Below are 25,634 nucleotides of genomic sequence, written 5' to 3' on the forward strand. Positions count from 1 at the left end.
TCTATGCCAATATGGCTAGACCTTATAAAAGTCACGATCATAATATATCGAAAGTTATGGATGAAATAGTGTCAAAATGTCAGCAACAAGCTGGAATTGAGGATATTATTGATGTGGTTTTCAACACTGATAGTTATCCACAATTTATGCAGCATGCTGAATTGATTGTTCGAGTTCCGCACTTGATTGTTCTGTATCACAATCAGCCTGACAGATTGGCGATCATTCGAGAGAATTTTAGTGATTTATTCAATCTTTATGAACATAAAATTGTCCCAGAAATGACGGAGGCACTTCCAATAATCAAGCAAAATTCCGACGAAGAATTTGATAAAAAATCCAAAAAAATATTTAAATTAAAAATTGTCATTTTTGGGCTAATAATTTCAATTATTTTTGGATACTTCCTACTCTCCGCCTTTCTATCCCCATCAATCTACACCTTCTCTATCCTCTCAATTCCCAACAAGATCAAAATCCAAAATTCCACAATAATTTACAAAAACATTGAGGTTAGGTTCAATGAACTCTTCCCCGACAATTCTACAGCTTACTATAAGTTGACATCCGATCACATTTCAATGATTCTTGATGGACATGCCTTAAATTTCAGTGATTCTCACTTCCTTTATTTAAATGACTTGATCCATCATGACTGGGACAATTTGGCGGGAAAATTAAAACAAAAATTTTTAACCTCAAATTTTACATTTCAAGGTGAAACTTTAAAGTTTGAAAAATTGTCAGAAATAAGTCAGGATGTCTTTAAATCATTAAGTTCTAAGGATATTGTGGATGTGTTGGATGGGAAGGAATTTAGTGTTGGGAATATGATTAAGGATGAAGTTGGGTTTTATATTGAGAGGAGGTTTGTGGGTGAGGATGTAAAGGAGCTGTATGGGATGTTTAGAGTTGAGATTGGGGATGATAGGGATGAGGGGGATTTTGAGAATTTGTCAGATTTTGATAGTAAATTTGATGAGCCAAAACCTGAAAATAATCAAAATTCAACACAAAAATCAACCGAAATTCCGGACATAACCTCAAATTTTGAAGATTTCTACAGCACATATACATCCTTAAATATCAAAAACTACAGTAAATTAATCGACAATTTTGAACACAGTTTACATCCAATCCTAAATTCACTTCCGCAACCTTCACAAATTGACCAAAATTTCATCAAGTCCCTCCACAAAAGCTGCTCAAAAATCATCCAGGAAACTGAAAACTCCAAAATATTCATCCTCTCATCTCGAGCTGGTGCTGGCAAGTCAGTGACATTTGAGCATCTAGCTATGAATATTAAGAAAGTATATCCAACTAAGTGGGTGACGTACATCGACTTGAAGAAGTATATCCATTTGTATGGAACTAATAAGAGCCCTAAAGCATTGCTGATTGAAATACTGAATTTAAGCAACAAGTTTGAATTTGAAAATAAGGTTTTTGACGTCCTTTACAGTTCAGGCAATGTCGTGCTGCTTTGGAATGGATTTGATGAAATATCTCCGGTCTATACTGACTTTATACTTAATATAACTGAATGTATCTACAAAACCACAAATAATACTCAATATATATCCACTAGACCATCATACTCTAAACAGCTGAGGGACCATTTTGAGGTTAGGACACATGAGCTGATTCCGTTCACAAAAGAAGAGCAAATGGCATTTTTGAGGGATTTTTTGGAGTTTAAGGATGTTGAGAAAGTTAGGATTGATGGAATTGTAGGGAAAATTAGGGAATTAATTGGGAAAATTCAGATTGAGGATGATGAGGTGGGACATGATGAAGATATTGAGGAATTAGGTGGGGTTGGGATGAATTTGAGTCAAAAAACCTTGAATGCTGCTGAAAATTTGACTGGAAGTTTCACAAGTATGTCAAAAATTGATGAATTTCTGCAAGTAATTCCTATAATCCCCCAAAAAATCCATCCAAATTCCACTAATAACCCCAAACCCACCCTAAACCCCAATCACAACATAACCCTGCAATTCAGCAACCCAACCCGTGACTTCGACACCCCACTAATGCTCAAATTAATCGCAGAAATTCACATCGATGATAACAACTTCAATTCCGTCAATTTATTCGAAATTTACCGGATATTCATCCAAAAGAAGATTGAAATTTGGGAATTGAGGAACAAAATTTCAACAAAATTGCACAGCAATGCGATTTTTGAGTCATCAGACTTTAATGTTCTTAAAATATTCCAAAAATATGCAATAATTCAGGAATTCAGCAACTCATTGACACTCAATTTAAAATCATTGAGCATTTTGAGGAAAAAACTTCCGAAAATGTTTCCAAAAGTTGAAATATCAAGGATGGGAATCCTGTACATAAGTCAGGAAAATGAGTTTGAATTTTCACATAAAAGTTTTTCCGAGTTTTTTGTGGCTCAATATTTTATTGAGAATGTTTATTTGATGGACGATGAGGTTGGCGTTGAGGAAGCAAGGAGTCGAATTGAGCTGTTTTTGTATGTTTTGGGATTTTTTGGTGAGAAATTTGAGGTTATTTTGGAGTTTTTGGGGGCTTATTTGGAGATTGAGGGGGGTGAGGGTGGGGATGATGGGGGAATGGATGAAGGTGATGGAGAAAATGTTGAAAATTCTGGAAATTTTGATGAAAAATCAACAAATTATCCTGAAAAATCTGAAAGTTTGACAAGATTTGATGAAAATTTGACAAAAAATCGTGAAAAATCTGCAAATTCTGATGAAAAATCAACAAAATTTGAGAAAATCCCAAGAAAAGTTGCTGAAAGTTCAAAAATAATTGACGAAAATTCCGAAAAATTCAGCTCAGCATTCCACAATCCCAAAATAGTCCAAAAATTCCACCAAATCACCTTCAAATCTCTCAAACCAAGCCACAAAAACCTCAAAATTTTCAAATTCATCCTCAACTTTTTCAAAAAAGATCCAAAACTTCTCACAAAAATCCTCAAAATTGACGAAAATGAAACTCTTTACACGGCAATTTTCAACCCAAATTTCGACAATTTACACATAAATCCACTAATAATTGAGTCAACTGTCAAAAATTATTTGAATGATGAAAATTATCAAAAATTTCTTAATGGAAAAAATCAAAAAGGGAAAATTTTTCTTGGAATTTTCTGCTTTTTGAGGTTAGGAATTGAAAAAGTTCATAAAAATTACAAAATTGACATCAATAATTTTCAAAATTTGACAATTTTTGAATTTGTTGGTAAAATTAAAGGAAATTTGACAATTTTTGAGCAGCAGGAATTGTTTTTAGTGGCTGTAAGTCCAAAAGTGTTCAATTGTGGACCAAAGTTGCTCAACAATTCTAAAATATTGAAAGATTATGAAAATTTATGGTCAAATTTTGAGGTTAGAATGTCAAAAAGTCAAATTAAAAGTGCCATTGAAGCTGCATTTGATGGAATTTTCCAAAATTTGGACCAAAATTCAATTTTTTTGAACTTTTTGATACAAAAATCTGAGAAATTTCTGTCGAATTTGGAGATTTTTGAGCTGTTTCTGACACAAAATTTGCTTTTTAAATCAATAAAAAATCTAGAAATTTTCAAAATTTTTTGGAATTTCCTCAAAAATCACACAAATAAGGAACAACTTAAGCAAATTTTATTGCTCGAAAATGAAGAAATTTTCAGTGAATTTTACGTTAAAATATCAGTTCCATTGCTGATTAAGTCACTGCTAATTGGAACTAAAAGTCAAAATTCATTCAATTTTATATCAAAAATTTACGAAGAAAATTTCAAAAAACCAGAAATTCAAGAAATAATTTTAAAATCCAACAGCTTTTTAGTTCCATTTATAGGAACAGCAAGTCTTGAATTATGTGAAATATTTACAATTTATTTAAAAGATATTTTTAAAGATTCAGAAAATAAATTAATTGAATTTTTAAATAGAAAAATAACTAATGTAAATTTATCAATTTTTGAGATTTTCTTGGACTCAAATCGTGCTGAGATTAATAAAATAGAGCTTTTTAAAGAGAGAATCTTTTTATATGCTCCGTAAATTAATAAAATCTTACAAAATAGTCTCTTTGTTGTCGTCGATTGAAGTGGATCAAAAAAATAGTGAAGAAGATCAAAAAAATCAAAAATGTCAACAAATGTTGGACAAAATTTAAATAATTTAAGAGCAATTTTCATGTCTAAACGCTTAATTTCTGCTCAAAGTTCCACAAAGAAGAATAATGGATGTAAGTTTAGTTAAAAATCTTAATTAACAAGTAAAATTCAGAAAAAAGCCCGGCGTAGTGATAAGCTGAATTTTTTGTGGACTGTAAACTCATAAACCAGAACTAGTGCGAGAGATTTGAACTCACAAGCATAAACTAGATGTTTGTATGAGTTGGCACTAAAATGAAATGAAAAGAATTTTTATAACTCATGTTATTTGAATCTGTATAAATGAAGGGATATAAAAAATAAAAATATTAATCATTTGATTTGTAAAACTAAAAATTAACCTTAGAGTTCAATATTACAATACAGAGTTGATATTCGGCTATATTCGGCCATTATTCATCATCTACAGTCAACCGTCAGGATGGTTGTCGGAAGAACACTGCCGATTTCAAAATATATTCGACTATTGCATGTTTCGGTCAGCTGATTACCGACTCTATTGCAATTACTATTATATGTTGGATAAAAATCAATTTTTTATCTCTTATTTAAAGGTTATTATTTTGAGCTGTCCAATATTGCTGAAGCTGTAAAATCACTGACGATTTTGGAATGTAAAAACATCAGTAAAGTAGTTGATTATTTAAGTTCAGCTGATCTTCAACGTGAAATGAAAAGGAGTAATGTCTTGCTGCTGAGTATTCACATAGAAGAGAGCTTTGATGGCATGCCTGAAACTGATCTGGAGAAATTAAATGAGATATGTGAAAATAAGTCAATTGTGCTTGTATTAAAAGGAAAAGACAATTTTTTAATCTACTGGAAGTCAAAGAATATCCAAAAGCTGCTAAATCTGAAGACTAACAATATAAATTTCAATAAAAATGATGACAATTTTCTTGAATTTATAATCAACTTCTTAAGTCAGTCGTTGAGTGATGGTGAGATTGGTAAGGATGAATAAATTGCGTACTAGATTACTCAGATACTTAATTCTAAATTCATTTCAGGTTTACAAAAGAACTGGTCAGAACACTCGAATGAATTTGAAATCGACACTCATCTCCTAGCTGATTCTCGAGACTACAACCTCCTCCTTGTGGCTGCTGAATCTGGAAATGCTGAAATCGTCAAAATCCTCTTAAATTGTGGCATCAATACAACAGCAGATGATGGAGTCAGTGCTCAAGATTTGGCATGGAATAATCGACATTCTGAAGTTCTTCTCGTCTTGGCTCAAGCAAACTTGCCATATCCAGATGAAATAGACATCAGTCAGTTGTCAGATGAGTTTAGAACATTCTACAAGACAACTGAGGAACTGCACGAGGCCATTATTGACAAAAATGCTGAAAAAGTTAAAGAAATTTTAAATTGTGGCAAAACGTTGAACTTTTATTTTGATTTGTCGAACAAATCAGCAGCTAGAGTCGCTGTGGATGCAAAAGCATTTGATATTTATGAGATTCTCGTCATCCACGAGATATTCTTAGCACCACATGAATACCAACAAGGAGTTTTTGATGAATTGGATATCCGCGAACAAAGAATCATCAGAGAACTTCACCATAAGCATTCAAAGGACCTTCTAGACAAGCATATCTACATTTTATTGGCACATTCATCAATTGCACATGATGTAGCTGATTCTGAAGACAAGATGAAATATATAAACAATGCATATAAGCAGATGAGTCAAGATCGACGATTAAATACAATCCTCAAGACTGTCGCGGCATCGAAAAAGTTTCAAATTATTTACGACTTTAATCGTGATGCTGTTAACATCTCGGATCCGACAGCAAGTAACAATAGCGAAGGTGTCTTTTATACAACGGGTAGAATCTATATTGGCGCACGGCAGCTGCTTGATGAGCGTACGCAAAATCAAGCTATTGGCACTTTGGCACATGAACTTTGTCATTTTGCAATGAATTTGAAATATTGCAATCATGCAAAGCCATATAAAGTTAAAGACAACCAAAAATCCATGCTGGATTTTGAAGAAATCAACAGAAAATGTCAAGCTGAACATGGAATATGTGAAACTATTGACTTGATTTATGAATCCTATTCTGAAGATATGTATCATGCTGAACTCATCGTCCGTCCTGCTCATTTGATTGCTTTGTACATGAACAAGTCTGAGAAGTTATTTGAAGTATCTCAGATATATCCAGACTTATTTGATTATTTCGATAGAATTATTAACGATATGGAAAGTAGTTTGAAGGAAATTGAGGAACGTGAAAAATTGGAAAATGAGGAAAAGGACAAGAAAATATCCAAGCTTAAAAGAAGCTTGATTATTACAATGATATTTGGCATACTTATGGCATTATCAGCTACTGTCTTTATTGCTAATCCAAAATACGCACAAAATAATGCAAAAAAATTTCAAGCGTTTATAACAGGACATGAAATCAATTTCAATGGGCTCGATTTAAATGAAAAACATCAAATCTTGAATGCTCGTGTCCTTTACAATAATATTGAGGTTAGGTTAAATGACTTGTTTCCAGACAATTCTACAGCCTATAATAACCTGACATCCGATCACATTTCAATGATTCTCGATGGACAAGCCTTAAATTTCAGTGATTCTCACTTCCTGTATTTAAATGACTTGATCCATCACAATTGGGACAATTTGGCGGGAAAATTAAAACAAAAATTTTTAACCTCAAATTTTACATTTCAAGGTGAAAGTTTAAAGTTTGAAAAATTTTCAGAAATAAGTCAGGATGTCTTTAAATCGTTAAGTTCTCAGCAGATTAAGGATGTGTTGGGTGGGAAGACACTAAGAATTGGGAATGTGATTGAGGATAAGATTGAATTTTACATAGAACGGAAGTTTGTGATCACAATTGATGGTTCACCGATGAGTCAAAATACCCAAAATTCCAAAAGTGCAGATAAAATCATTCAAGAGTCTTTAAAGGACAGGATCTTTATCCTTGATTCAGAGATTGGTTCTGGAAAAAGTGTAATTTTTAAGCAATTTACGGAAAATATTAAAACAAAATTTCCGTATCTTTGGGTTTCTTATATAGAACTTGAAGGTATGACAAGAATTTTAAATTCGTATCATAAACTGCAAATATTCAGCAATATACCAAACGAATATTTGAACAAATCTTCAAAGCAGTCACTTGGCAATAGAGAACAATGTTCAGAATATTACGAGCATTCGTTATTTTCAAAGGAAAATACAGACAATGATCAGATTATTTACAATTTAGTTGAGTTTTTTTATAAAGTCATCGGAATTGACTCAAAAAATAGTTTTGAAAAGCACATTTTTGAAACTCTTTTTAAGTCAGGAAAAGTAGTAATTCTTTGGGATAATGACCGAATTTCAGCTGACAATAGAAAAATGACGATTAATATATTCAACCTAATATTCCAACTTACCGGTAATGTTCAGTTCATATCAAGTTTACCATTATTTATCAATCAACTAAGGAAATCCTTAAATTCTAAAATTTATCAACCAATTCCATTTAACGAGCCAGAACAAAGAGATTATTTCCGAAGATTCTTTAAAATTCAAAATTTGTCAAATGAAGAAGTAGAAAATTTCACTCAAGGCGCATTTAACATCTCAAAAACTTTGCAATTCGACAGCCCACTAATGCAAAGATTCATTGCTGAAATTTACGAACGTGAGAGACTTTACGAAAATCCAAATTTTTATGAAATTTGTCGAAAATTTGTGATTTTAACAAATGAAAATTGGATGAGGATTTTTAACAAAATCGAAGTATTTAATCGCTCGCATTTTATTAACTCACTTTTTTATTTAAGCTTTGATTTCAATAGATTATATCAAAGAATTGCTTTCGAAAAGGAATTTGATCGCAATTCAAGAATAAAATCAGCAAAAACTATTCTTGAGCGTTTTGAAATTTTAAAAAAATTAAATGTTATATTGCCAAAAATTCTAACAATCGAGGAAATTGCAAAAATGGGAATTGTAAGCTTTAGAAGTGAAACTGACTTCAAATTTCTGCAACGGACTATGGCTGACTTCTTTTTTGCAGAATATTTTATTCAAAATTTATATTACGATAAAACCGAATCGGGACTCTCGTTAAGATATGAATTATTTAAGGAAGTCCTCACAAACTATGATCGAAGTGAAATGGTTGTAACAATGATTGATCATTTTAAAATGACTAATAATGCAAAATTTTATAAGAATGAAAAGTTTGATGAATTTTTCAATAAAAATAGAGGGTAAGAGCCTGTTAACATTTAGACGAGATATCGCTTTAATTGAAATAAAGGATTTAGAGGTTTTTTTACGCCTCAAGCCGAACCAACGAAATAATCAAACAGCCCCTTGTAAATAACAATAAAATACTTTAAAAATAATAAAAATCACTTCCTGAGATTATGTACTGGATCAAATAAGATTTTCAATTTTAACTTTTCAGATGCATTGACGACCTAAAACTTAACGAATTAAATATACCTATGCTTCCTGAATTACATACAACTAAATACAAGTGATCATCTGTAATCCATTGCCATTCTCAGTTAGCGTCTAAAATTAGCATTACCGCTGGCTCCTTTTTGTCAAACACCAATAAAAAATGCTACTCTGAGGATACGTCATATGGCACTTGGTATTGACAATTAACAAATAATTAGAACACATGAAACTCAGTTTTTTGTCTTTCTAATCCACAACTTTCCATCAATTTGAATTCATTTTTTAATTAAATAGCACAATAACATCCAATTTTATCTGATCTTACTTACTTCCTTTGCTGAAGCGAACGAGGGCCTATTGTCGCGTTTAGAGAATGTCTAATGACAGCTCTATCCTTCGAAACCTGCTACCAGATTTAAGAACACTAACTTCCTTTTCAACTCATTTAATACAGGAATTCTTCGGTATTCCTTGTGATCTCTCGCCATCCTAATAGTCTGCAGTTGTTACTTTAAGAACTGGGTCATCACCTGGTATTCTGTATACATGGCCTGTCCATCTCAGCCGTTTAACTGATCACTTAACATTTAAGTCCACAATCTTTGAATATTTTGATGAGAATAAATGTGTAAAATACACAAAGTGTCACCGGAGAATCCAAAATATGAGAGATAGAAACAAATTTTAATTTACACTACGGAATTCCCAAAAAAAACAAGCATTAACGCCAATAAAACTTTTTAAAGAAGAGACAAAAAACCAATTTTTTAATGACAAAAAAATAAAGGCAAAAAAACCCGGATTGAGTAAAAGAGAAATTCTCTCAGTTCTGCTCATTTTATCTTCTGTCGAGCTGTTTTCATCTTTATCTCATCTTTATTATTGAATGTGGCCTTCGTGTGTTCAGATCAAGCTATCAAGTCTGCATAACTATTTAATATTGTGATATTTATTGTGATTAAAATGCTGTGAAAAAGTTGAATTTTTTACTAAAAGTTCAAATTAAGTGCAAAATTATTGGAATTAAGTAATGAGGTCCTTAAAATAGACCAAAATATATCCAAAAATATCCAAAAAAATCACCAAAAAAACAATTCAAAAAGAGTGCAAATTAAAAAAAATGTTCAAATTTCTGATAAGAAGCAATTCAAATAAATTGATGGACTCAGGTCGACATATGAATAAAACTGATAAATTAAAGAAGACTAATGGTAAGTAGTCACATCAATTTACATGTTATAGTGAAAAGCATTCGCGTCAAGTCTCTTATAAGCCATAACATTAATTCACAACTTTTAATAGGCGTACGAGTGTAGCAGTTGTGTAAAAGATATGAAATATTAGAAGGGGACTGTTTAGTTATTATTTATTTACTTACTTACTGGAATTATGCTGCTGAGTTGAAGCCTAGGCTGCTACAAAAGGCCTTCTATCTGGCTCTATTGCTGACTGAATCACAAATATTGTATAAATTGTCAATTTTGGCATCTAACTGCCATTCTTTCATTACTGTCCTAAACCATGTTGCTCTTAGAGCACCAGGACGTCTATTTTCTTGTAGATTCCAGCCAAGGGTAGTATAGCATGCTTGTGTCTTTTCAAGCTACAATACTTTCCGTTCGCTTATTAAATATCACTAAAAATCCACTTTTTCATGGGTTGGATCCTTCTGCATGGCTTAAGATCTCTAAATTTGAAGCTTAACAACATCCTTCTTCCCTCCCTGAGACCATTGAGTTACGTAATAAGTGAACGACCCCAAACCTTGTCATGTAGTAAATTTCTAACTGCAAGTTGCAACAAGTAATTGCAAATTTACATGCAAGAAACTTCATTTGAGCTGGTTTTTCTTTTAAAAAGCATGTGTGCTAGAGAGATCGACTGTGATTATGCATGTGTAGTGTATAAAGAGGTTTAGACACTCTACTGATACTCTAGTTCAGTAGTGAGCAACCATGAATTTTTCGTGACACATCTTGGTCTTAAGCCTTGACCGAAACCGTACACGGTTTATGGCTCATTGTATATTTCGTACAGTTTTTGACAGCACACAGTTTGCTGACACTACTGCTCTTGCTGATGATTAGATCTAGGGATTAGTTCTGATGACTAGGGATGAAGCAAAAGATCAACGATAGCAGTGCCTTGTTGCACTGATGAATCTTAAACAATTTTCTATCTTCAAGCGCTGCTAAGGAGGAGGGGGTGGAGGATGCCTGAAAATGAGTAACAATTAGGAGAGGGAGGAGAGTAGTCGGTCAATGATTAAATTACAAAGCATTGCGTTGTTGGACAGTGATCGTTGTCTAAAGATTCAAACAATTTCCCCAAGTGTCTAAACATTAGTAAAATTCCTTCATTCATAAACTTGTTATTTTATTGCCTATTGGCAGCTCAAGTATCGATGAAATTAACAGTCTTGTATTGAATCGAGTTAAAGTTGTGATCCACCCATCTTGTAAAGTTTTATTGCCAAAAGTATTTTCTTTAAAAACAAAGCAAATTGTTTATCTTATAGAGTACGGATGTGTACTTTTTTAATATCTAAGCTGACTAGCCACAATGTCTCATAAAATTTTATATTTTCTGATCATAAAAATTGATCATTTAACACGCAAGATATACTTAAGTATGCATAAATTAAGCCATTTACATCTCTAATACCGGAAAATATTCCTGATTTTAAAATCACAAATTTATGCTGAATCATGTCCACAAACTGTCCAAGACATTCGGTCAAATTAGTTCAATGACAGTTTGGGTATTTCCATTCAAATAATTCAAGTTAAAAATATTCTGACGATCTTCAGTCCCTTCCTTTCACTTTCACCAAAATGCGAATTTCCGTAAATCTAAAAAAAAAAACATACAAAAAAGTGTTATTTTGCTTAGTCATCCTTGATATTCTGATGAAAATCAATAAATTTAAATTTTATTGCCATATCATGCAGCAACGGCATTAAATAAACCAGAATATTAATGAACTTGACTTCCAAACTTGTGTTTATAGTTTTTTCTAAAGAAAAAGAGACAAAATCAAAACAATATTTTTACGGTTTGTGGATCAAAGTTGTTTGTCTGGATGTTTCTTGATACTTGGTAGAGTTCTGAATTGGCTAAGGTGAGCATGAATTGGTTGACATGCGTAGGGAATGTGTGAGGTACGTTATATCCTTACTAAGGGATCGGAACTGACCGAAATCATCAAAATTGATGAAAATTTGAATTATTCGTGCCTTACAAACCTCCTGACATTCACAACAGTACTTAGCAGTGGTATTGCATGTTTCTAGGCACAGTATTACCAAGGTTCAACCCCAAAAAACCCCTCTCTGGCTACGTCTCTGAGGCATTGCAATCATATACACGAATACAGCATTACAAGCTCAATTTCCAGCTCTATTCAGATCTAGTTGACAGCTCTGAATGTATAGCAGGTTTAGTGTCAATTTAGGGGCAGACCAGAGACGTATTCATGGGAGCAGAGTTGGCAGGACTCCAATATGGATGCACCGGATTCCTTTGGTGTTCGGACTCCATTAGAGACGGCTCTACTTCTTTTTTGGGAGATTACTCCATAGTGAAGACGTCTTTTTTGGACATTTGGAGTCCGGACTCCCAAAGTCCTTCCAAATTTGCATGGGAGTCTAAGGATTAACCCCTCTCTTTTCTCTCCTTACTCTAAACTGGATATAATTCCTAATTATTCGTTCTTACTATCAATATTACAGTCTTTATTACTATTCAACTTACTACAACAATCTCCTCTTCCAATTCTCTTTCTAGATGACAATGTTGAGCTATCGGAAGTCATCGTAGACAACAACACCTCATCTACATCAACTACAACACTCTATCATAAAGAATGTCCTCAAAATTTAGATTCTATGGCATATCATGCTGATCAACACATTAATCTCATCATGTCAAAATCATTTTGTAGTCACGATGTCCATGAGGATGAATCAACAAGAGAGCATGTCCTGAATGCGTACAAATTTCTTAGTTCAACACCAATGCTTAGTGTAATTCTTATGATTGTTGCATCGTCCACAAAAGTTAAAAGTGTCTTTGACTTTAATCGTGATTCTGTTCATGTGGCAGATCCAACAGTTCGATCAAATACCAAAGGAATGTTCTACTTATCAGGACGGGTGATAATTGGTGCAAAGCAGCTGCTGAATGAGTCTACAAAATCGGAAGTTTATGCAACATTGGCACATGAGTTTTGTCACTATGCGATGGACTTAACTTATGGGAACTTTGCTAAGCCATACGCAAAAAATGACAACAAAACAAAACAGGAATTTGAGGAAATTTCACAAAAATGTCAAGCACATCCAGGAGTTGAGGAATATATTGACATTGTCTTTGAGGATTATCCACCAGAAATGCATCATGCGGAACTGATTGTTCGAGTTCCTCACTTAATTGCATTGTACAGCGATGAACCAGAAAGATTGATGGAAGTAAGGCAGACATTCATCGAATTATTCAAGTTCTTTGAGACGAAAATCTTAAAGGAGATGCAGGAAGCACTACCAAAAATAAATGAACATGATCAGCTGTCCGAAAAGGAACAAAAAATATTAAAATTAAGAAAAATTGCATGGGTTTTATTTTTATTTACATTAGCTGCCATTTCTGTAGTCATGTCTCTCATTTTTTTTCTTAATCAGCATCAAGTCTATTGCTATTCTTCCCTCTCAGTCCCCAACAAGCTTAAAATCCAAAATTCCACAATGTTCTATAAAAATATTGAGGTTAGGTTCAATGAACTGTTTCCAGACAATTCTACAGCTTACTATAAGTTGACATCCGATCACATTACAATGATTCTCGATGGACAAGCCTTAAATTTCAGTAATTCTCACTTCCTTTATTTAAATGACTTGATTCATCATGATTGGGACAATTTGGCGGGAAAATTAAAACAAAAATTTTTAACCTCAAATTTTACATTTCAAGGTGAAACTTTAAAGTTTGAAAAATTGTCAGAAATAAGTCAGGATGTCTTTAAATCATTAAGTTCTAAGGATATTGTGGATGTGTTGGATGGGAAGGAACTTAAAGTTGGGAATGTGATTGAGGATGAGGCTGAGTCTTATATTGAGAGGAGGTTTGTGGGTGAGGATGTTGAGGTGATGTATGAGATGTATAGAGTTGAGAATAAGGATGATGAGGATGATAAGGATGAGGGTTTGATGGTGGAAATGGAAAATGGGATTGAGGGGAGTTTGGGTGTTGTTGAAATGGTTGGAAAGGTTGAAGAGAATAATGATAAATTGAGAGGCAATATGGAGACTGAGGATGGACATTTAAGTCTGAATAGTCAAGAAAGTGGGAATTTGAGCCAGACAACTGAGAGTATTGGTCAAAAATCTGAGAATTTTAGTCAGAAAAGTGAGAATTTTGATCAAAATTCTGAGAATTCTGAGAATTTTGACCGAATGACTGAAAATTCAAGTCAAAAAGTTGAGGATCTTGGTCAAGAAAGTGACAATTCTCAACTCGAAAGTCAAAAAACTGAGAATTTGAGTGAAAAAATAGAAATTAAAGTCCAAAGCCTCCAAACCTCACAACAAGTCATTGAACAAGCTCTTAAAGACAGAATTTTCATCCTCAACTCAGACGTTGGAGCTGGAAGGACTTCAATTTTCCGAAAATTCACATTTAGGATTAAGAAGAGCTTTCCAACTCGATGGGTATCCTTTATAGACCTGAAAAATACAAACATTATTGATAATTTGCATGAATTTTACGACAAATTATCAAATAGTGATGAAAATAGTCATTTAGAAGCATTTCTCTGTCAAATACTTGAATTAAATTCAAAGAATAAGTTTGAAACTGAAATGTTTAAGGAATTTCTCAAATTAAGCAACATAGTCTTATTATGGGATAATTTCGATAAAATGTCACAAAAAAATCGTGAAATAATGACAAAAGTATTTCAATTAATTCACAAATTTACCAAAAATGTTCAATTTATCTCAACAATTCCGCTATTTTCAAGTCAATTAAGTCAGTCATTAGATGCTCAAGCCTACGAATTAGCTCCACTTACAGACCCAGAACAGGAACAATATCTCAAAAATCGCTTTAAATTACAGAATTTGTCAAATGAAAAAATTGAAAATTTCACTCAAGGTGCATTTAAAATCGCAAAAACTTTGCAGCTTGATAGTCCATTGATGCTTAAATTCATCGCTGAAATCTACGAATCCGACAGACTTTACGACAATCCAAATTTTTATGAAATTTGTCATAAATTTGCCGATAAAGTAATTGATAAATGGGGAAGCAGCGAAAGTGGAGCCAAAATCACAAATATGCTATTTTCGGTATCAAATCATGACTTTTCATTGCCTAAAGTCTATCAAAAGATTGCATTTGATCTCAATTTAAGAAAAAATTTGACAAATTCTGAGCTTAAACGATTTAATAATTTAAAAATTTTAAAACTGAACATTCCAAAAAGTCTTACGACGGAGGATATGGCTCGTATGGGTATTTTGAGCTACAAAAGTGAGACTGACTACAAGTTCCTGCATGAAACCATCGCTGACTACTTTTTTGCAAATTATTTTATTGATAATTTTTGTCCTTTAGATAAAAATGTAAGTGAGACTGAACAAGAGCTAAGAAATGAAGTTTTTAGCTACTTAATGACCAATTATGAGAGGAAAGACATGATTTTGACTTTAATTAGAGCATATGTTGAGGATAAAGATAATTGTAATCAAGATTTTATGATAATGTTGAGTCAATTTTGATGAAAAATAAACAATAAAATTTGTTGTAATTTTAAATCGATTAATCAGTTGTTATTCATTACTTCTGCATCTATGGAAACATAAAAAGTCAACTGAAAGTTTGAAAATTTCAGCACAAAGTCGAATTTATCCAAATTAAGGGATTTCTCTATCCAAAAACATCCTGGACACCTTAAAAGTCAATTTAAATCAATTCCAAAATAAATCACAATTTCCAACTCAAATTTCCAGCAATTCCTCCTCCAAACCCAAACCTGACGTGTCGCAATTCATGAATTTCACTACAATTCTCATGAATCTCCTATTCTTAAGCACATCAGCTGGTAATTTCCTACAAATCAAACCTCATTCTGATGAAACATTTTCTGACTCTCTTTGTAATCTTACAAGGAACATAATTGATTCTGAAAAGGAATTTTATGACGTTTTATTAGCTAAAACTGAGTACAACATTGAAAACTCAGTTCTTGGGAAATTGTCGTCTTGCCTTTGTGAAAGGAATGCAGTTGTTCTAGTAGATTTGAGTGGATTAATTGATAGACAAGGATTGAAGAAGGCTGGGATGATAATGTTGGAAATGGGGAGAATTAATCTGGTAAGTGTAACAGAAGGGATTGATACTTCATCTATCTGCAACTCCTCCACCCCATTTGTATCAAAATCTCAACCCTCTACCCTCTCCTGATTACTTACTTGCTTCGCTGGTTGTAAAGATCAGTTAAGATCCATAGCTTCCCTAAGATGACGCCTAATGCTGGTTCTAATGCTGACTCTATAGCTGGCTTCCGTCTGCCAATTACCAATACCAAATGCAATACTGTCTCTATCGACAGCTTCCTTCCATAAGCTTCGTTACCATCCACAAATTCGTATTTTAAGACCTTATGTTATAGAGCTTCTGTAGGTCTTCTAATACTCTACTGATTACTGACATGAATTAATCCTACCTTCTCACCATTTTTTGTTCCAACTCCAATCCAGAGATTCATAACATCATTTATAAATCAGCACCTAAAGTCACCAGTCTTCAGTCACATGTCAAAACTCATCCTGATTGTACGACAACCGAACACCCCCCGATTAACCTCACTTATTCTAAGACATCTTTCAAAAATTGGATTCCTTAATGTCATTGTTGTCCATTCAGTAATTAATCAGCTTTATGTTGACTATTACAAGTCTTTTTTAATGGATATTTACGCGACTGATAAAATAAGGAATCCAATGAGATTTTTTCCGGATAAGTTAAAGGACTTGAAAGGATATACAATTCAGGTTGCATTATTTCAACAGCTGCCGCGTATCAAGCTTGAACCGAATAGACTGTCAGGTCCAATGGTGCAATTTTTGAAAATTATACTCCAAAAAATGAATGCTAGAGCTAGTTTTGTATACATGCGGGATGTTCGCATGCTTAAGGAATATTGGGATCAAAGAGGAATGGATTTGACACTTAATACAGCTATTCGTATATCTCAAGACATAAATGCACCAAAATTGATGACATATGAAGAGAATGGCTACTGTGCCTTAGTTCCAAAACCACGACGAACGACAGTCACTGAAGTGATCTTTAGCAAGCCATTCGATTGGTTAATTTGGATGCTTTTGGGTCTTACTGTTATCGCATGTCTAGTGACATGGCGATTGTTCCAAAATCATGGAACTTCTGACTCATTTTGGCATCTCATGTTCGGCATGTTTGCAATGTTTGTCGGTCAAGGCGTTCAATTTCGTCAAACGCATCGAGTTGTGCTTGTGATTCTGTTGCAGCTGATTGTGTTGATGATATTTGTGCTCAGTAATGGCTATCAAGGTGTCATTACGTCATTCATGATCCAGCCAGAAAGTGAAAATAGAATCAAGACAGTTAAGGAGCTTATTGAGTCGGGAATGAAAATTGCATCGAGTCCAAATTTTGGTAATCTTGTTCGAGATTCTGAAGAATTCCAAAAGGCTGAATCTCAATTGGATTTCCGATATTCGGAGATGAATATTGAGACAATTGATAATTTGACAAGACAAAGTGCTGCTCTCATCATGCAATGTGACCTAGCTGAATATATATTTGATAGATATAAGTCATTAACTGCTTATTACAAGCTACCTGAGAAGATTTTGGTCTACATTGAGCAACTTGAAGCCAGCTTCCTTAATCCATTCATTGAAAGATTCCAACTTTTTATGGATTGGTCATTTGAGGCTGGACTGCCTAAAGCTTGGATTCAACAAGCTGGATTGTACAGAAAAATGACAATTTATGAAGATATTGAGCCTGTATTAGAGCTTAAAGATCTGGTTCAAGTGTTTTATACTTTATTGATTGGATGTGTCTTAGCATGCTTGATATTTCTGATTGAAATTTGCTTTCATGACTGTATTGATAAGCTTGATTACAGTGCATATGCTGTAAAATTTAAGAAGTACTTCACTGAATCAGGAGAAGTCAAGAATAATGATAATAATGAAGCAAAAGGTCAGCAAATGAGGAAGTCACAAAAGAGACTGACAAGACTAAAAGTCAGAAGGATTGTCGTTAAACCTGTGAATTTAGTTTAAATGTATTTGCTGATTAAATGTTCTTGATAGATTGTGAATTGTTGGGCGTTGGTCAGGGGTGTAGTTAGAAGCTTTGATACCCACGAGCACTCATCCTCTGGGGAGGTTGGGATCATTGTCTCGAAAATCATAGAAAATTAATGAACTATGCCCAAACCAGAACTCGGAATCGACTCGAATTTTGTATGGAAAATCGATTCGACTCCATACAAAATTAGAGTCGACTTTAAGCTCTTGTTCAAACAACAGGAAAGTTGAATGACTCCCAGACTCCTCCATCTCATCCTAGATATGCCCCTGTTCTTAATAAATACTTCTGCTGTTGGCATTCTTCCTCATTCTCATCAACTTAGTAAACATAAACTTAATTGCTAATTATTAAACTTACAATGCAATTTTTACTGCTGCATCTATGACAACATAAACTAAAATACAATGTAAATTCCTTTTTATAAATCTGAAACTTAGGCAACTTAAATTGTAAACTTTGAAAAATTATGCAATTGTGACTTCATTCATTGACTGTAGTGCATTGATTAAGGAAGATAATTTATAAATTTTCACATTAAAAACCCACGTCAGATTTCCATGTATTTTATAATAGTCCCGAATAGCACAAATCGGTTTAATAGTCGAGCATGACTCTGAGTTGGTCTTGGATTTGGTTTGGATCTGGACAGGATTTAATTCGAATCCAGCAACGAGTTAGAGTCTCGGAAGTCTACGACCTGATTTCAATCGAATCTAGCATCAAGCTAAACTCATGACAGGAATCGGATTCAATCCAAATCCAGCACCATGTCAGAGTAACACCAATATATAGCTATTGACCGACTTGTGCTATTCGTGTCTGTTTTATGTTAATAAATTAAGAATAATATTCAAGTGACTCATTAAATTCTGAACTCTAAATATGAACATCATATTGATATTCTCAAGTCTCATAATCACATCCACAACATTCAACGACAGCATCTTCTCTAAAAATCCCCTCAACGATGGAAATTTAATAAGTTCTCTTTGTGAAAGCTTAAAAGAATCGATTGGTTTAGAAAGCGACGAGCATGACATCATGCTTACAAATATTGACGACAGTATAGTAGATCCTGTAGTTGATGGGTTATCTGGATGTTTAGATATGGAGAATCCTGTAATTATAGCAAATTTAACCAAACCAATTGACGATGAGAAACTAAGGAAGGCTAAAGTGATGATTATTGAGGGGTTGGACATCAATTGGGTATGTAGAGTTGAAACAGAAAGGCACAAAGCTGTTGATTGATACGAAATCTGGCACTAGGTTGACGTGTCTCTGACGTGATGGTGAATTCGATTTTGCTGAAGTCAACTCGGTCCAGTAGTGATTCCGGCGTGACTCTGACTTGATGTCGGAGTCAAACCTTCTTGATATGGTGCCAAATCCAGCTTCAAGTCAGAGTCACGCTAGCTTGATGCCAGATTTGGGATCAATTAACCAACTTGTGCCATTCAGTCATTTCCATCCCTCACAGGGCACAATCAGCACAATAGGACAAATCAACTACGAGACAGTGGTCTGGAATTATATGGCATATATTCTAATAATCTCGCATACAACCATGCCTGACCACAGAATCACAAATATTCTGTTTTACTCATCAGTTGCTGGACATTTGAATTTTGCAATTATGCACAAAGTCGATGGACATTTTGAAGTTAAATATACAGACACAATTATGTCTGTGCGTGACTCGACAAAAGTCAAAACGTTATCAAATTTTGGACATAATTTCTTTCCCGATAAGATCAAAAATTGCAAAGGATTTCCAATACACATTCCAGTATTCCATCAGCCGCCATTTTTGATGACAAATGCTGGCAATGTGGTCAGTAAAATGACACATTTTGTGGATATCCTTGAGGATAAGCTGAATGTTGTGGCCAATTACCACTTAATTCCGAATTCTAGGGTGATATTAAGTCACATAACACAACGGAAGTTCCATTTGAATATAAATGTCATGCTTTTACCGCTTAAAGCTGCCAGATTATTGACTTATGAAGAGAATGGCTATTGTGCCTTAGTTCCAAAACCACGACGAACGACAGTCACTGAATTGATCTTCATTAAGCCATTCGATTGGTTGATTTGGATGTTATTAGGTCTTACAGTCATCGCATGTCTAGTGACTTGGCGGTTGTTCCTCAATCATGGAACTTCCGACTCATTTTGGCACCTCATGTTCGGCATGTTTGCAATGTTTGTCGGTCAAGGCGTTCAATTTCGTCAAACGCATCGAGTTGTGCTTGTGATTCTGTTGCAGCTGATTGTGTTGATGATATTCGTACTCAGTAATGGCTATCAAGGTGTCATAACTTCATTCATGATCCAGCCAGAAAGTGAAAATAGAATCAAGACAGTTAAGGAACTGACGGAATCAGACATGAGGATATTAGCAGCGACATTTTTTGTTGATTTAGTCAAAGATTCCAAAGAATTTCAAGAAATGAAGTCAAGAATTGACATTTTACATGGTGACATGTCTTATGTTGATGATGTCTTAATTGAAGCTGTGGCACAAAGGTCAGCAATCATTTTACAGTGCAATTTAATTCAAAATTTTACGGATTCAAGTGAGGATGCCAGGAGAAACTACTACAAGCTGCATCAAGCCATCATCACTACATACGAAGGATTCGGTGTTGGCTATCATAATCCATTCATTAAGCACTTCCAGCACTTGATGGACTTATCATTTGAAGCTGGACTGCCACAAGCATGGAAACTGTTTTTTGGACAGAATTTTCATGAAGATGTAAAGCCTGGACATAATTTCGAGAATTTACAGCTGAAAGACTTGTCGCAAATCTTTTATTTCTTGATGATTGGACAAGCTTCTGCTGGATTTGTGTGTCTTGTTGAAATGTTCTTTCATGACTGCATTGACAGACTTGATTTGAACTATTATGGATTAAAATTAAGGAACTACATCAATGATATGGCAAACCAGAAGCAGATTGAAGTGGAAAATATTGAAAAATTCAGCAAAAGACCTAAGAAGCTAAAGATACACAAGCCAAAAGTGCGTCGGATCAAAGTCGAACCTGCTGATTCATTTGTTTAAAGTTCACAATCATTATTTTGGATGTCAGCAATCGACAAAACGGGAAATACGAGGAAAAACCCCAGACATTGATTTATAATTTCTCCGAAATCTTCAGCTTAAGGTAAAGGAACCGTTAGATTGCAAATTGAGATATTGGAATGCGTAAGAACTTGCTAAAGAGGATTTTGAGCAGCATAATACAACATGATGCATGTCAGGAATGCATTTTGGGATTTTTCGTATTAAGGCCTTCCCCTGGTGGTCATTAGAGAGTCTAATAGACGACAAGACGTGAACAGGTGCGTGTTTAAGAGAAGAAGTGGAGTTGGAGGGTCAACGTGGTCATTTGGGATTGTCCGACTACTTCTTTGGAAGTGAAGCTACCCTGAAGACTCAACTGAGCAGTTCAAGAACATCAAAAAAGTTCCAAATTAATTTTTAAATATTTTTTATTAACATTTTAAATTATGAAACAGTCAGCTTTATAAAAAACATCAAATACTATCCTTCATTATAATACAAATCAGTCAGTTTGCAATGAGACCTGAACATGATATTTTTTTTTTTAATTTGATCTATATTAAGCTATACTAATATAATAAATTATTATTAATTTAACCAAGGTATTAATGGTGGTTGGTCACTTGTTATGTAACGCTCTTACCCATACCCTCTATGTGGGGTTCCAAAAGTAGCGTTACGTAACAAGCATACGACCCCCAATGAGAAAAATTTGAATATTCTATAAAATATGCTAATTATTTTAAGTTCTTAGTGCCCTTCGCTCCTCCCGCTCGATTCTTTCTGTTATTGATTTTGTGCAGGTGAGTGTGGTAAGTGTGACAATTCCAAGAATGGCTGACACACCACAGGCATATGCAAGGACATCTCGATAGTAGGTAGGACACTCGTCATGGGTACTGCATTTACTGAAAATAGAAAAAGAAGATTTGAGGTTAGATTATGAATTTTTGAGGTTATTTTGATGGATTTTGAGGTTATGTTCCTAAATTTTGAGGTTATGGTCCTCAATTTTGAGGTTATGACCATCAATTTCAAGCTCTAGTTCAACTTACATAGTCTCAATAACAACAACAGCAATTCCAGTAATTAATTTATCACAAAATGTAACAGCTGAGTAAATAAATCCACCCTGATCAGCATGAGGTCCAATCATGTCAGCAGTGATGCAAAGACTTGCAATCATTGTGACAGAACTGCCAGCACCAAAGAATGTTGCAACTGCATAAAGTTCCCAAACTGATGAATTTGGTGTTGCAGCAAGTGCCACCCATGCACAGCCAAAGACACTTATCACTGATCCTATGAGATATCCAACTTTATGTCCAACAAATCTATCGCTCATTTTGAAGAACATTGAAGCTAAGAATGAAGCTACAAAGGATGCCAGTGGAACTGTTGCGATGTTTTCAATACTTTTGTTGTCTGGAAAGTCAGCAAGTCCAATTGTCGAGACTGTCGTCGGTGTTGTAGGCACATATGCTCTCTCATTTAACCACAGCGGCATATAAACCAATGATGTAGTCATGAACAGTCTCGAGAATACATAAAGCAGCGCATTTTGATACAAAAGTGGCGATTTGAAGAAGTTTTTCTTTGGAATAGCTGCAACTTGTGGAACTGATCCATTTTCTACAGCTGCTGATGTTGATGACGGTGACTCATCAGCTGCTGTATTTGAAATTAATGCCTCAGTGTCACTTGATCGTGCTGGAACAGCTGGCATACGTGCTCGCATGGTGAGACGTCGTCGATACTCGTAATTGGATAGGGACAGTGAGAAGTGGAAGAGAACTGTCATGGATACACCAATTAGGGTGAGGATGACTGCTATGTCCTGTTGAAGAGAAAATGAAAATTTATTTTGAGGTTAGAATTTTAATTTTGAGGTTAGAATTTGAATTTTGAGGTTACTTACCCTAAACTTTGGCCAATCAGCAGGCGTAATTTTACTATCCGTGCTTGTCTGTAAATGCAGCACAGCCCAAGTCACAATATACACAACAACATTGCTGCAAATTGATGCTGAATATCTAGTGGCTGTAAGTTCACTCCTGTCTCGTTGTGTCCTCGATATCTCAGGAATCATGGCAAGATGTGAAATTTGTACAACAGGCCATCCAAATTGGAATATTAGAATAACTATCGTAAAGTACAGCAAATGCCACCACGATGGCATAACATCACAAAATGGACAGACTGAGAAGATCAATGGAAATGTCAAAATGACTAAAAATGACCCAAAAATGTGCCATTTCCGTTTCGTGCTGAACTTATCAGTCAGCATCCCTACAATTGGCGTTGCAATGGCATCACCAACTTGTCCAAGCATAACCATCGCACCAGCCTCAGGTCCTGGCATGTTAAGGACACCCTGCATGAACAGCAACGTGTAACTGAACCAAATTCCAGCACACAAGTCATTGTAGACATGACCAAGTGAGAAACCAAGTTTCTCGAAGAACTTTAATGTTGTCTTATCGTCAGGCATTGATTCATCCGTTAAATCACTCGATTGACTTGTATTTTGATCCTGTATGCTACCGTAATTTGCTATACGTTGTGGATGATGACTGTCTCGTGTCTGTTGCGATGACGAATCTATTTGATCAACTTGAATATTTCTTATTTCTGAATTTGATGATAATAATGGAGCTCTATCAGCCATGATTCACACAATACTGTTGGATATAATACTATGTGATGAGATTGATTGATGTCGAGTGACTAAGTTGTGGTGATTTTGAGAGCAACTGGAATGAGAAAGAATTGAGATTTTATTTAGGTAAAATTTTGTGATAAAAAAAGTTTTAAAAGCTTGATTTGGATTGTTGATTCTTTGGGATTTAAAACTTGAAGTTGATTAAGTTCAGCTTGAAGTTGGCTAACAGTGGAAACTATTTTGAACGGATTTGACAAAAATGTAGCTGCTTTTACTTCATTAGAAACTCGAGTTGTGCTCAAGAGTCAATCTGGTCTTTCCACTGGGAAAGATTCCATTTTTTGAAGTTCGGGTTCAAGGAAGTCTCGTGAAAAAGCACATTGTAGTCCCCCCGCATCATGAATATGCACAACTTCAACCCTTAGTCTAACTATTTCATATACCTAATATATTGTAATTATAAAATCATTACGACTGTTTGTCACAATAGTTCATTAACCATATAATGTATCAGACTGATATTAAACATTTTGTCTACTAATTTTACAGCAATATCATTCAACTTGACATAAAATATTTATTATTTGTTTATTTACAGATTGCCTTGGCACACAAAAGAGTTCTGGTTTTTATCAGTTTTTAGAAAAAAATACTTAAGCTCAATCTAATGATTACACAGTTGTAGGCTCTGCTTTAGGGGCGTATTTAGGAAGGAGGAGGGTGTGGGGTCCACTTCGAATTTCAGTACTCACAAGTAATTCAAAAATCTCCAAGAAATTTCAAAATCCAACTACTTTAATTCAATTTTACAATAACACTCGAAAAATACGCAATCGAGTGAGCGACAGAACAAATACTGATAATAAACTTTGTAATAAATATAAAAAATTGAGAGGAATTACTCTTCATCTCTTGATAATCAATTTTATAGTCATGCATTAGCACATTTTAGTGAGAGAATTATGAATGAGTCATTAACAGAAGTAATATTTAGATGGGAATTTCAAATGTTCTACTATGGTTTTCTAAAATTCTTTTTTGTGGATTCATAGTTTATTGTGGATAATTTAGTAGAAGTAGAAGATGGAAGGTTTTAAAGTCCAATCTGCTAAATAGCATAATTTAGTAGAGCTAGAAGATGGATGGTTAGAGTGGGGTAGAGGCAGGAGTATCTAGGGTGTTATACTCAATCACTTCGTCCCTCAGAAAAAGGATGTAACTGAAGGTTAAATTTCAGATTTTTGTAAGAAAAGTCAATTCAACTAACTATGGATAACTGAAGTTATCTGAAGTTATCCATGTGCAAATCCCATCTCCCACTAAATCGTTACAAATTTGTAAAACTATTGATGTAATTCAGAGATAGTGAACCTCTAAAAACACCATGACTCTAAAAAAATAGTTGCCGGCAAACAGGTTATCCACCGTTGATGTAATTAAAACTAAATATCACACATTTCCAAGAATGAATGAAATGTGAATGAATGAAAAATGCGGAATTTTGTAATAAAAACTTGCTTACCATTTGTAAGTTTTGTTCAAAAAATATCCAATATGTGCAGAAATTGATATGTTAGTAATGAAGTAATGAAATGAGATCACTGGGGTGCACCTGAGTCTTTTTGTACTTTTTCAATATTATTTAATAATACTTCCTGAACTCACTAAATTATTTGAATGTTTTAGTCAATTTAGACTAATCTTAACAGATTTGGATTCATCAATCTAACACTTAATGGATCTTATAAGCCACAAAATCTATCAAAAACACATTGAAATTGCCACAATTTGCCGACTTTACTGCAATCTGATACACAAAAAGTCACAACCTGATCACAAAAATTTGTTTATATTTTCGGATGAAATTAAAATTTAATTATGACTATTAATAAACACAATGCGCACATTGAAGTGATCTACGAGTAAATAAAAGCAAATAAAT

At 34.1% G+C, this 25,634-nt stretch overlaps 3 protein-coding genes and 1 long non-coding RNA gene across 7 annotated transcripts; 2 read left to right on the forward strand and 2 right to left on the reverse strand.

Annotated features, from left to right (window-relative positions):
- Positions 1-3,976: 3,976 nt before the first annotated feature.
- On the reverse strand, positions 3,977-9,189 carry LOC139095956 (uncharacterized). The gene is made up of 3 exons (XR_011544904.1): positions 8,918-9,189; positions 4,492-5,499; positions 3,977-4,379 (listed from the first exon to the last, which is right to left on the reverse strand). It is a non-coding gene; the product is annotated as an uncharacterized lncRNA (long non-coding RNA).
- On the forward strand, positions 4,084-8,552 carry LOC139095937 (uncharacterized). Its single transcript, XM_070647509.1, has 3 exons — positions 4,084-4,221; positions 4,705-5,100; positions 5,161-8,552. The coding sequence occupies exons 1-3, from the start codon at positions 4,122-4,124 to the stop codon at positions 8,391-8,393; spliced, it is 3,729 nt and encodes a 1,242-aa protein (XP_070503610.1). The 5' UTR covers positions 4,084-4,121; the 3' UTR covers positions 8,394-8,552.
- A 295-nt stretch (positions 9,190-9,484) lies between the features above and the next one.
- Positions 9,485-15,408, forward strand: LOC139096431 (uncharacterized). Of its 2 annotated transcripts, none has more exons than XM_070648148.1 (2): positions 9,485-9,799; positions 12,375-15,408. In XM_070648148.1, exons 1-2 carry the CDS (start codon positions 9,709-9,711, stop codon positions 15,362-15,364), a joined length of 3,081 nt encoding a protein of 1,026 aa, XP_070504249.1. In that variant the 5' UTR covers positions 9,485-9,708; the 3' UTR covers positions 15,365-15,408. The 2 variants fall into 2 exon arrangements, with proteins under 2 accessions (XP_070504249.1, XP_070504255.1); XM_070648154.1 differs by lacking the exon at positions 9,485-9,799 and adding an exon at positions 10,544-11,709.
- Positions 15,409-21,709: 6,301 nt separating this feature from the next.
- LOC139095664 (major facilitator superfamily domain-containing protein 12-like) lies at positions 21,710-25,342 on the reverse strand. Of its 3 annotated transcripts, none has more exons than XM_070647060.1 (4): positions 25,215-25,342; positions 22,949-23,783; positions 22,086-22,867; positions 21,710-21,938 (listed from the first exon to the last, which is right to left on the reverse strand). In XM_070647060.1, exons 2-4 carry the CDS (start codon positions 23,696-23,698, stop codon positions 21,773-21,775), a joined length of 1,698 nt encoding a protein of 565 aa, XP_070503161.1. In that variant the 5' UTR covers positions 23,699-23,783; positions 25,215-25,342; the 3' UTR covers positions 21,710-21,772. The 3 variants fall into 3 exon arrangements, with proteins under 3 accessions (XP_070503161.1, XP_070503172.1, XP_070503183.1); XM_070647071.1 differs by lacking the exon at positions 25,215-25,342 and adding an exon at positions 24,445-24,557; XM_070647082.1 differs by lacking the exon at positions 25,215-25,342 and having other exon boundaries at positions 22,949-24,371.
- Positions 25,343-25,634: the final 292 nt, after the last annotated feature.

This window comes from Chironomus tepperi, unplaced genomic scaffold, assembly GCF_022539635.2.
Source record: "Chironomus tepperi strain 1889 unplaced genomic scaffold, CSIRO-AGI_Ctep_v1 contig_34, whole genome shotgun sequence".
Lineage (NCBI taxonomy): Eukaryota > Metazoa > Arthropoda > Insecta > Diptera > Chironomidae > Chironomus > Chironomus tepperi.

Bases quoted from the DNA above. Each gene is read 5' to 3' on its own strand.
- LOC139095664 (XM_070647060.1), bottom strand. From the start codon at position 23,698: ATGGCTGATAGAGCTCCATTATTATCATCAAATTCAGAAATAAGAAAT. The intron at 22,868-22,948 runs GTAAGTAACCTC...TCTCTTCAACAG, and splicing joins CTGATTGGCCAAAGTTTAGG to GACATAGCAGTCATCCTCAC. The intron at 21,939-22,085 runs GTAAGTTGAACT...TTCTATTTTCAG, and splicing joins GTTGTTGTTATTGAGACTAT to TAAATGCAGTACCCATGACG.
- LOC139095937 (XM_070647509.1), top strand. From the start codon at position 4,122: ATGTCAACAAATGTTGGACAAAATTTAAATAATTTAAGAGCAATTTTC. The intron at 4,222-4,704 runs GTAAGTTTAGTT...TCTTATTTAAAG, and splicing joins CACAAAGAAGAATAATGGAT to GTTATTATTTTGAGCTGTCC. The intron at 5,101-5,160 runs GTAAGGATGAAT...AATTCATTTCAG, and splicing joins GTTGAGTGATGGTGAGATTG to GTTTACAAAAGAACTGGTCA.
- LOC139096431 (XM_070648148.1), top strand. From the start codon at position 9,709: ATGTTCAAATTTCTGATAAGAAGCAATTCAAATAAATTGATGGACTCA. The intron at 9,800-12,374 runs GTAAGTAGTCAC...TTCTCTTTCTAG, and splicing joins TAAATTAAAGAAGACTAATG to ATGACAATGTTGAGCTATCG.